This window comes from Calonectris borealis, chromosome 7 (genome assembly GCF_964195595.1).
Source record: "Calonectris borealis chromosome 7, bCalBor7.hap1.2, whole genome shotgun sequence".
Lineage (NCBI taxonomy): Eukaryota > Metazoa > Chordata > Aves > Procellariiformes > Procellariidae > Calonectris > Calonectris borealis.
In genome coordinates, this window is record NC_134318.1 from 14,540,877 (window position 1) to 14,553,309 (window position 12,433).

The 12,433-nt window shown below is 35.8% G+C and overlaps 1 protein-coding gene across 1 annotated transcript in view; it reads right to left on the bottom strand.

Annotated features, from left to right (window-relative positions):
• The window catches only part of NRG3 (neuregulin 3), a 420,580-nt gene that overhangs the window by 23,272 nt on the left and 384,875 nt on the right, over positions 1 to 12,433 (bottom strand). Inside the window, exons 5-6 of the mRNA XM_075154338.1 lie at positions 8,598 to 8,700; positions 3,265 to 3,391 (exon numbers count right to left, since the gene is read on the bottom strand). Coding sequence (XP_075010439.1) covers positions 3,265 to 3,391; positions 8,598 to 8,700 — 230 coding nt within the window. The remainder of the gene's footprint in view (positions 1 to 3,264; positions 3,392 to 8,597; positions 8,701 to 12,433) is intronic.

Genomic DNA, 12,433 nt, shown 5'->3' on the forward strand with positions numbered 1-12,433 from the left:
AATGGAGTTCTAAAAAGCCTACATTTTTCAGTTGGCCAGCTCCATTTTTTTCTGACTATCCTGTTGCTTAACTTGAATATCCACATCTGAAAGAGCAATCCTGCAATATGGATGTTTAATGAACTTGGGGGAATGTCCAACACTTCAAATCCATTTCTTAAACACTGCCTTCTGAGATAAGGTAATCTGTAGTCTAGGATGCAGCAGGAGAATTCTGATACAAATGGAGAGTGTTTTAAAAGTAAACATTCAGAGCCTATGTGGTTCTCATAATCACACTACTGTAAAGAAGTTTTAATTGGCATAGAGGTGGGATATCGTGGGGACTGAGGTCTGAAGCCCTTTTCCTTCTGCAGTAATGCAAACAGCTGCAAGTATAATGAGTTAGGCTAGAATAAAATGCAAATTTGTAATTCATTTTAATACTTGGTTCAAAAACGAAATGTGTGGTTTTTCTGGTATTTTGATACATTCACATGGCTTCTCTCATTTAAAAAAGATTCAAAATTGGCTTTGAAAATAAGTAACAAAGAATAATTACTTTCCTAAAGTCCAGTCAAGGGTAAAAAGGGAAAAAATGAATGATGAGGCGAAAAAGTACTTCACTGAGATTGGTCAAGCTCTTTACAGGCACAAACCACTTGAAACACTATCTGCTATACCCTAGGTCTTTGGAAATAAGTAAAACCTCTTTCCAGAGCAACACAGCATTTGGAAAGATCCAAATGTAGCAACCTCTGAGTCAAAATGTGACGGCTTTTTCAGAATAGACACTATTAGAGTAGTCATTGAGAATAAGGAACCTTATGCAACTATTCTCAGGTCTACACTAATGTATTCTTCTCTATAGAAGAAGAAAAAGCAGGGTGAAAAACCTGAAAGCATCACAGGTCCATACAAAATAGGCAGGAGAAAAATACAGGAGAATCCTTTAGGGAAAGAGAGAGAGATGGCGTACAACCAAGACAGTTTTCCCATATAAGAGGAGCACTTGGAGTGGGAAAAGAAACGGCTACCAGAATTACATAAACCAAAACACCAGACTGGAGGACTAGTCTCCAGAAAAAAACCACCCTAATTTATTTAAGTTTCTTTATTGGCTCCTGGAAATGAAGAGAACTAAGATTTCTCCCCAAGCCCATGTGGTGGGAGCTGAAGATGGGAATCACAGAGAGATCACATCCCGGCAGCGACGGGCAGAAAGGCACAGCCGCAGGAGCGAGCAGTGGGAGCAGTCTCCTCGCCGCACCACTGCCCGGTCCCTTTCCCACCCAGCAGATATGGTCTCTGATGGCCACCCCATCTGAGTGGTCTCTGATGGGGAGCCCCTCAGCCATTCCTATGAAATACCATTTCAAAGTTCTTTTCTGCTGCCTTGCCATAGCCCCTGTCCTTTTTTTCCCCCTCCAATTTGCCAAGTTTTGTAAATATTTCATGAACTGCCTACATGCATTCCTGCACTAAAATCTTGCTAACAACAGAAACCATTATTACCCTGCACTGTTACGCTACATCCTGCACAAGGTCATTCTGTTTTTCTTCCTTGGTATCTTTGCTCCCAAAGGGAAAATACATTAATGGCAAGGAGAAAACAGCTGCCTGCAAGCAGCCACAAGAACAAGAAAATGGTGTGTTAATTACCAGCACTGATAATGCCAGTCTTAACAGCATTAAAAGCTGAAAAGCAAATTTGGATTAAAATAATAAATAATAATAATGGGCTTCAATCTCTAATAACTGGAATCTACAAACTGCTACTTCAGTCATTATGGCTATTGTTATGGCAAAAGAAAAAGACTTAAATAAAGCTTGTTGATGTGTTTGTCAGCTGCTCAGAAGACATCAGATAGTTCATTGTGATGATGGGTTGACAAAATATTGCACTGAATTACAGTGAGAAAAAGTCACAGAACATATTCTTAGTGTTAACCAAGACCTACTTTATTTGTTAGAACAAAAGGATCACAAAAGCTTTACCTTTTGTTGCCATCATAACAACCCAAAAACACTCCCAACAGCTTTTTTTTAGGGGCTAGAAATAATATATGACTGAATGAACTGAAAGTGAAACAAAGAATTGCACAAGGTTCCCTAAACTGTGATTATGTCAATTTAGTGGAGCTATCTTTCTTCTTGAAATAGCATATTTTTCCTGAACCACAAAGCATATCATGACCACAATGGTGCTCCTATAAAACAAAACTTTTAGTGAACACAAGCAATGCTCTGACAACTCCTCTGTCATAGCATGGAGGCTCTGCTTACTCTGAATTGGTTAAAAGGGCTTATACTTATTTCTACATTAATTGGATGTAAACCAGGAGTTAAGACATATGTGGCTAAGTGGGCATGAGTGCTCACTTTTGCTAAACTCCCACTATTTTGATGGAATCTGGCAAATAAGATAGTCAGCCCTTTAACCAAAACTAAGATACTTTTTTTTAAAAAAAAAAAAAATAAGAGTTAAGCATTTAGAAAGGCTTCAATACATCTTTTGTGATTTCCTATTATGTTGCTACCAGGATCCTTCTCAGCTGTTCCAAAGACTTTGTTCAAAATAAGACAGACCAGGGGGAAGAGAATGACATGCATTGGAAAATACCTTGCATCCAGGGCTAAATAAATCGGTCGCGTTCAAGTTCCTTACTTCAAATACGCTTTATGTATTTCATAATTGTGGGATTGTATTAACTTACATATAACTATATACAGAAAATGACTAAATAAATTTCAAATTTAGTTTGAACAAACTAGTCTCTGGTATCAAAAACCCCTGTAACTCAAGACCCAAGCAAATGAGACCATCTCTACAGTTTTCCCTTGGGCACTAGTTTACATGTGTAAATTTAGTTCTAGATTTTGAATTTTCTCTGAATTAACTGTGACAATTCTCTAAGTTTTTTCATGCAGGTTCATTAATTATTGGAAGACTTGAAATCACTTAAGATCAAAGACCCCCACTTCTCCTATAAACCATACATATGAGATAAGGTATTGCCAGAAACTATAATAGTAATTTCCACTGCTGGATGCAGAGCTAGGGGGCTCAAGGTCTATTACGTGAACAAAATGTACCAGGATCCGTTGAAATAACTTTAGAAAAAAATCCCTGCTTGGTGTTTTCCTGATAGAAAACATTTTATGAAAGAGGTGAGAATTCTTGTTCCCATTGCTCAGATGCTAATAGCAACATGGTGATGTGCTGCCATCAGCAGCAGGAACTCAGCCAGGCTATTAAGTGTTGTAGCTGGCAGGATTACTTACATTTTGCAGCTGGACTCGGCTTTGTGCCATACACTCTGACTTTGCCATCATGCTGGAAGCATTTAGGCTGTAGGTTTTCCTATTCTGTGTTTCTTTCAGCTGTTCATGAATTTGCTTTGTTTGTTTCCTGTGGAGAGAAATAAAATTCATGTAAGAAAGAGCTAGTTTGATCTTCTACAATAGCCACGATATTTTTATAGTCATGGTTCCCTTTGCTCAAAACTTCACCGTATTAGATTAACCAGCTGAGCTAGTTCACTAGTGTCTAATACTTCAATGCAGTGGTCATCATCTCCTAGCAAGGCTTAAGAAAGGAAAAAAAGAGCTTTTCTGTTTAAAATATCTTCTGTTCTCAGATCACTATAATAGCATGCTAGTTGTTTTAGTGCAGAATTTTGTAAGATCATGTGTAACATATTTAACAATAGTTTGCAAGTAGTCCTGAATATTAAAAAAACATTTTGCTCTGGTTTGGAACAAAGATTTTGGCAAATACAGCAGGCATTAGCCCCTGTTGGCTGTAAGAACTGTCGAAGAATCAAAGATTTCTGCTAGTAGTTGATTAGACTTGACCTATAACCCAGTATCTTGTAGAGACCAGCTTTTGCTTGCATGGTTAAACCCAGAAAAAACATCAGTACGGTATGTGAGGCTGTGTTGTTGACATATTATACTGTGATCCACTATGTCAGAGCTAGGAATCCCACTAGATGAATCACTTGCAATATTCAGGAGGTAACTACGCTATTAATGAAGGCTTTCTGTTTCTGCCACACTATAGTGGCAAACTGAGTTTTAAAGTTCAGTACATGATTGAGGATATGAGGCAGCAAACTTTATTTTAAATATTTCTTTTATCTTCTGCAAACAGATATCTCAGCTGGGCAAAAACTGTTAGCAAAATATATTTAAGGTCTTTTATCAATCTCCATTCTTTTGATAAGCTACATTGTCTGAGACTATCAGTTTTAAATGATCATGAGAAATAACACCACAATACTATTTTAATTCTTTCTTTCTTTCCTTCCTTTCTTCCTTTTTCTCCCCAGCAGATGCATCTCCAGCAGTGAACCTACAAAGGCCCTGGACACCGCCCAGCAATGTCAAGGACTCAGCAGCAGCAGCAGCAGCAGCACTTCGTTATGCCACCACCAGCTTTTGGACAGCAATCGGTGCGGAGCCAAATTTCAGAAGGAAGTGATTTCAGGGAAGTGTCGATAAGAAATAAAGGAAATATAGTCTTTCTGTACTGGAATTCGAAATTTTAGCAAAGAAGCTTCAGCCACATTTTTAAAAATTTCTGATGATTTTGCTGCTGAAAGCCTTGTGATATCATCAAGTTTGATATAGAGCATATAGTTTGATATAGAGCCAAGCATCTTACTTGGCTCAGGCCAATGAATTTGACATCAAATGAAGTATAGAAGTCATTTTAACTTCTTTCAGTGCAGTCTGTGTCTAGTGCAGGCAAGTGTAAGAAACCAGAGGAAAATGACTTAAGTGATCAAGGGGGGAAACTGTGAGAAAGAACAAGTCCCCTCAATATAAAAGCAAGCAGTGAGAAGTATCACAGTTCAGATATTCAATTTTAATAATACAATTTTTAATATATTAAGATAAATATATGGGATTTTCTCTGCCTTTCAGTCCGTTAGTCCTGATTCAGCATTATACAATTTAAGCATTTGCTTAAATTGAACAAGCTGTAAGCACCTGCTTAGAAGTAGGTATTTGTTACAGCACGTTTCCTGAATACAGGTTTTAAACTATAATAAATCTTGGACTCTATAAGTATCTCTTATGCTTTCTGTTTGCATCCTATTTTGAAACAGCATGGCAAATGAAAAAGAATGAATTTACATTGTAAACATGTTACAAATATGAGTGGCATGTTCTGAGTAAAGCTAGGAGCTCGTAATTAGTAAGATTTATGAGTATGTGTGGGCGAGGAAATAATTTCTCAAGCACAAAAGCTTATTAAACTTTCAAAATTCTTCCTTAGCCAAAACAACTTGTAAAGTTAATATCAGAATAATCTGAATAGATATATAATCTGAAGAATTATAGTGTCAAATTATATTAATTAGTCAGTTGATTCTGAAACCTCTCTTTTAAATAAAGATTTTAAACTTTTCGATATCTACTTATTTTTAAACCAATGAAGTTGAATAATATAATTTGTAAAACGTCAAAATGAACTCTTTAGCTTCTCGTAAAATTCCAGGGTAAATTCATAAAAGTAACTCTAAAGTTTGTATGAATAATTATTTTCTGACCAGCTAAATTACATACACTGAGGAAATTGCATATATATCTGTATGTCCTACTGGAAAGCCAGCCACTTGCATGTTGGTCTCTATAATGGTTATGGAACATCCAGTCTTTTTCGATGAGTAGAGACTTCATATAAAGTCTAAACAATGCCAGTGAAACATAATCACAGCATCAGACTTCGGGAATCTCTACTATACATACAATGTTCTTAGAATTTAATCAGGAAAATAACAAAACAAATTACAGATTTTTTGAACTCTAATTTGGATTTATTTAGAAAACCTGGGTTTAGAGTTGTTTTTACATCTATAAACACATGTAAGTAAACTGGAATATTCAGCTTCACTGCTGCAATCTTTAACATTACAATTGAGATTCCGGAAGGTAATTTACTGAGACAGACAATCTAATAATGAATTTCCTTTTATGATCATGCAACCTAACATTAATATTAGGTTTATGCATATTCATTTTGCCAAACTATAGGATGCACAGTTATAAAACTAGAAACTATTAATAATTCAAAGTTACCCACCAATTGATATATTTATTTTATAATTTTTGTTTTCAAAACAAATGGGCCTTATGTGTTCTACTTTAGAGATACTTGGCAATAAAGTGTTGTTACTTCAGCAAGAAATAAAGTCACTAATCATCTATAAAAGTCTAAGCCATAAAGAGCAGCCCATTACTGTACTCTCCTTCTGTTGCTAACACTTACAGCACTTTCTTGATTACCCTAAAAGGAATAATTGGAAGGGCATAGTGTTTAATTATAGTTCTAAACTTCCTCAGATTGAATTTATTTTAAAGAAGGACTTTTAATTTAATGGTGAATAGGGAAGTGCTTATTTCTAGCAGCAGGTATTATACAATTGTCAGACTAAGAAAGTCAGGGTCAGTGTCTTCATGGAAACTTTTTTCTTAAAGGGTGCACCATACAGAGTTTCTGTAGCTGTTAGCAATATTTTAAATTTTTGATACATCAAATTTAACCCAAGGATTATCCCCCATGCGGGAGGAATGCTTTGATAACTCTTAAGCATGATCAAGATACATCTGCCTGATGAAGAAGCTCCTGAAAATCTGTTGACTAAAAGCTAACATATGATAAGGGTTGAGGCACTTTAAATTTGTTGGTTTTTACACCCTTAAGACACTGGCCAATGTCACAGTTATACTGTTTTATGTGGCCTCTATGCAACCCAGTCTAGACACTCTTATTTACTTTTTGGACAGTTTGCCAGATGGAGCCAGGGAGTTAGGGATTGATTAGTATCTTACCATTACTGTGTTTCATATATTTGATAAGACCTCTTGACTGAACTGGAGGTGCTCATTTTCTCGTTACTCTTCGAACTTCAGTTCCCAGAATCTGGCATAAGCACACTTCAACTTTTCCCAGTAACTCTTAACTATCATATTTATAATGCAGGTAAAAACCCAAACCCAACATCCCCACCTCCTGCTGAGATATGAAGCACTATTGTCTTGTGAGTTCATCTTTGAAGCATTATTTCTACTCATCAATTTTAGCTCTCCCCACACCCTCATCAAAGTCATGGTATTTGGAAGGCTGTTCTAACCCAGCTCTCCACCACTCCCTACAGCAGTGCAAAACCAAGAGGGGCACAGCTGAATAACAGAGGACATTTTATTCACACTATGCTCAGTTGTTGACTGCGTGTTCTTCCAACTGACAATCCCATTCTGCCTTTTCTGAATCTCTCTTCATCAGCAAAAAGCCCAAGCCTTTTCAGGAAGAATAGGAACACCTTATTCTCTCTTTCTTTCTTCTGCAGATCTAAAATGCATAATGACATTTCTAATGCAGTGGGAAAATGGCTGTCTCTGCTCACAATTTATACTATAACCAAGGAGTTTGCAGAGAGGAACTGTTCTGCCACAGCATTCTCCCAGCTAGCATCACTGTCGCAATGTAGATCCAAAGAACAATTAAACAAAATCCCTCAAGACATTAGGACAGGTAGGAGTGTTTAGAGGAAACATGAACGAACTAATATCTTCACTCAAATCATGCACAAACTACCTCTGAAGTTTGGGGGGATGAAAAAGAATTTAAAAAGATCTGGTGACTTTTCCAATTTCTTTCTTTTTTTTCCTGATAGAAATGTAAAAATATTTTATATTTTTTTTAAAATAAAGACTAGTCCTCATCAGATTTCCTACACATTAGAATAAATTCTAAAAAGGGGGATTCAGATAAGCATCCAAACTTTTAAATAGTGCAAATCTCCACATTTTTGATGCTCAGCCACCATGACTAACCTCATGCAGGTACTATTTGTACTGATATGTGTTCTCTCATCAGCTCCAGCTGGAAGAGGAATGAGGGATGACAACCATACAGAACATATTTATAGATACAGTGGCACTGACAAGCATGTCATGTAATTGCTATGAGGTTTTTGCAACTCAAATTACACACATAACAATAAATATTATAAAATAATGTTTAGTTGGGAAGATAAAGAATAGAGTGGAAAGTATTTAACTTGAAAATAGTTTAGTACAGACGATTCCACCATACTTTGATAGTTCAATGTGCTTGTGCATTACAGATACTCAGTTATGCAACTACATCAGCAGTTTACAACTATTAGCTACAGGTTACAGATATCTGCAGAGAAATTGTCTCTTTCTCCATTTCAAACTTGACCTTTGTTCTCAGCATACAGAAACAAAAGGGCCATTCAGGGATATGAAATGAAATGCAAAAAGGAGATGGTATGTTTAAACTTTTATTTTCAAAAGAGGAAAGTGATTATTGCACTGATAGTAAAAGACACAAAATTATTATTGTCAAAAAAAGAACTGGAAAGGACACAATCTCTTCTTTCCTGCATATCAGAAAATAGAAACAAGAACACATATTACTCCCTTTTTTTTTTTTTGACTTAGATAGCGTAGGCATGGGGAACTGTTCTAGCCTGTCCAGAGATAATGACAGCTTCAAAAGCAGGGGAGCAATTGAAGAATTGTAAAGCCGTAAAAAGGACAGAAGCTAAATAACAAACACACTAGATGAAGGCTCTTACTTTGTTTTGAAGTAGAACGCTGCACAAAGCATGCCCACTACGACTATGCCAAAGACGATACAGGAAATAGACAGCACCTGGCGCTGGTACACTTCTTCGCTCTCTGTGAACAGCAAAATTGAGAATTATGAAAGCATCAGAAAACAATACTTGTGAAAAGTGGATTTCAGCACATCATGGTTTCACTTAATGATGGACAGATACTAGAGATTTGGAGGGCTGGGACGGCCAATCCCTCAACAGAATGGATGCTTCTCTGAACCTCTCATCTAATAAGGTTCATTGAGTCGTGGCCTCCTAGGAAAGTTTTAGAAAATGGTTCCAATACACATTGAGAGATACATAATAATAAAAATCAGGATAGTTTAATATTTTCTCTGCCCTACATGCTATTTTTCAGCTTTTTAAGAAAGCTTCTACTGTCAATAGGATGAAGAGCCCTACAACCATGGAGTTTTTCCAGCTTAAGGAAGACCCATCAGAGCTCTCACAAGGTCCCACAAGATTCAGTGTTCTTTTTTAGCTACCCAAAAAATGTTAGTTTTTTTTTATTCAATGGTGATTACAATGCCTTACTCCCATGTCATTCCCTGTACTTGAAGCTTACGTACAACATACCACAGTAAAAAATTAATTCAATCAACTTGGATGGAACCCAATGACTACTATGCTACAATGCACCAGATATTGCTTTCATGGGAGTCTATTTTTTTAAAAGAAATTTCCTTAATAAATCTCATAATCTTCTAACTAATTTTAAAACAGGAACAGAATGCAGTAAAAAAAAGAAAAAAGCTAAGAAAACAAGAGAAAACACTCATTCATGACAGCAGACAGAAGCTGACAGGCAACTGGAGTTTCACACACTGAATTCATCAACAGCTCCTTAAGTGTTATATTTTATTTTTATTATTTCAACTACTTCTCTAGTCCAAAGTGCTAACATGCTAAACAGATTGTTTTTTTTTTTAAGATCAGTTTCTCCAAACATGCAACATACAGTATTTTCATTCATATATTTTAGGTAGAAAACCAACATGTAGGATTATCAAAGCACAGTACAAGCACTGTACACTGACAAACCTACATTTCCTTTCTAGGTTGGAGATCTTCAATGCAGACCCCCCCCCCCCCCATCAATATGAATACCAGACATGTATGTCAAGTAGGTGACAGTAACTCCAAGTTCCAGGTTCATATGAAGAAAATATTGTATGACATCATCAAGGTGAATCTAGGCAAAAGTTGAAAAAAATCTACACCTAACTGGAATTTCAGTCAAATATTATCTGGTGTTATAAAGACTGAAGACTATGTACAGTATCCTAATCAGTACTAATTATTAATTTCTCAAGAATGAATATCACAGTGCTGTTACTAAACATTTGGAATCTTAAATACAGTCATTCGTCTCTTATAAAAGTCCCAGTCCCTTTTCAAAAGCTATTCCAAATAAAATTACAAGTACCAAATCTTTATTTCTTAATTACTTCTTTACTTGCTTACTCAAACACTACAGTGATTCAGAAGCCACTTCTAAGATGCAAACAGTCCTCAGCTCCAGTTGACTTTTTCCTCTCATTTAATTTTTAAATTCTAAAAGCTGTACTTTTAAAATGTTGTCTTAAAAATAAAAAGAAGCAAATATAGTAACTTATACTTTTTACATGTCTAAAATATATCTGGAAAGGTTGTAATTAAATAGGAAATCCTGATAACATTGCAGTAAATTCCAGTAGAGCTTTAGGCCCATTCCTCATTGACATGTATAAAATTTGGATCTAGACATTAAATCCTCATTGGCGATGAACTAAACGTTTGGGGTTTAATTTTTTTTTGTTTTGTTTGTTTTTACTAGCCTATGTAAACACAATTATCCACCTTCCATTTCCACTGCAGTACAAAAAGGACTAATCTTACAAATTTTGAATTCTTATGTTAAGGTGGATCACACTGCAAATAGTTAGAGAATTGTTCAGTACACCAATTGTTAATCTATTCTGCCTGAATACCAATTTCAGCACTTACTGCCTAAGACCACAACTAAAACATATGTACTTATGAACTGTAATTTCACTCAAACATTGCACATAATTAAAAAAAAAGATCTATTTATTAAAAGAAATTGATTTAAGTAATGTGTGCAAACAGGCTTCATTTTGCTTTTCTTTCAACCATTAAATACTTTCTTTTTTTTCCTTTTGTTATTTTTTTGAGAAATGGTGAGTTTAATACAGCTGTGGTCTTTTGTCGTTCCTGAATAGCTGTCACTGTCTTGTTAAACATGGTTTAGAATATGTCTTACCACGATAAAAGCACTTTAGAGGCTGGACAATATTATTGCTCAAACAACTATGTGAAGATTTAGGTCTTTTGTGTAGTCAGATTAATCCCTGTCACTAGCTTTCAACACATGCTGATCAATGCTTTCTTTCCTTTTTGTTTATTTTGTACAGTGCATACTTAAAGAACTACTTATTGATTAACTTTACTCCATTTCTTAGACACCTTTGTTCATTTTTTTATATCCTTTAAATCTTTATTTACGTATTGGACTCCACCATTTTTTGTCTCCAACATCTTAAAATATAATCAGTTAAGAATTTTTTCAATTCTCTAGTTCTCCACATTGGCTTTTTTAAAAAAACCACTTTCTTACTGATAGAAATGTAATCTGTCTCTCTGTGCAAACTTTGAAGGTCTCCTCCCTGTTGCCTTGATTTAACCTCACTATTGCTCTAAACACGTATAGCACAGCTGAGATCCTCCCTAGCCAAGGTGCACTGAATAGGGCCTTTAAATAAGGCAGAAGGCTACAGCTGAGTACTGCAAAGCACTTTTGCTCTCACAGAACAGAATGCTGTAGAAATTCAACATGTAGAAAAGAGAACTGAAAATTCCTTCTCCTTAGTTGAAGATGTGCATCAACTTGTGCATACGTGTATTTACATACTGAAACAAACTTCCCAAGGTAATCTAAAGTGTGACTGAAATTATGATAAGTCTGTCTTTGCTCGCATATATTCCTATATTCCTTGTGAAGTAAATCACCTTAGTTACATTCTATTGAAAGAAATACTCTAGGGAGAGGATTCCTCATTTAATGAGCAGCCAAGAAAATATTTCAGCTAAAAACCAAAATATAAACTGCCATGGATATTCCTGGATAATCCAGCTGAGGAGTTAAGACTACAGAACACGAATTCCACCAAGCATTTAAATTATACAAAATACATAACCTATACCAACAGAAATACAACCACAGACCACAGTGCTGAAAAATAACATAGTAAGCTCTTTAGATGCAGACTATTTTGTTTAACAAAAATTATGGAAAGAAAGATCTTCCCAGAACATAAAGACAAGACAAACTCACATGGGACATGAAGCCTGTTGAAAGGCTGCGTTCTCATAGACAAGTCCCCATTCACTGTGTGCGGTGTTACATGTCTAGCCCATTTTTATTTATACTATTGATTCTTTCTTATTTTCATTCCTGCTACAAAATTGTATTTCTCCCTTCACCTCTGTCACATCACCCCACTGAATGTAAACTTCTTGTGCCTTAAGTGCTCCTTTTTCTAAGCTTATCTCGCACATTTGCTACCATTATGAAACACAAAATGACAACCGGTGACCCATGGAAGCAAAGTTTCTTCCAGCACTCACATCACAGTAACATTTCATCTGTCTGTTACTAAAAAAGAGTACATGCCGTATTCCAGGTACTACAGGTTTGGGTTTTTTTTTATTCCCTTGCTCTTTAAAATTTACTCTTAAAGGCTGTCACCTCTCTGCTTTATCCATGTGGAAAGACCCACTGAAGCGGACACATA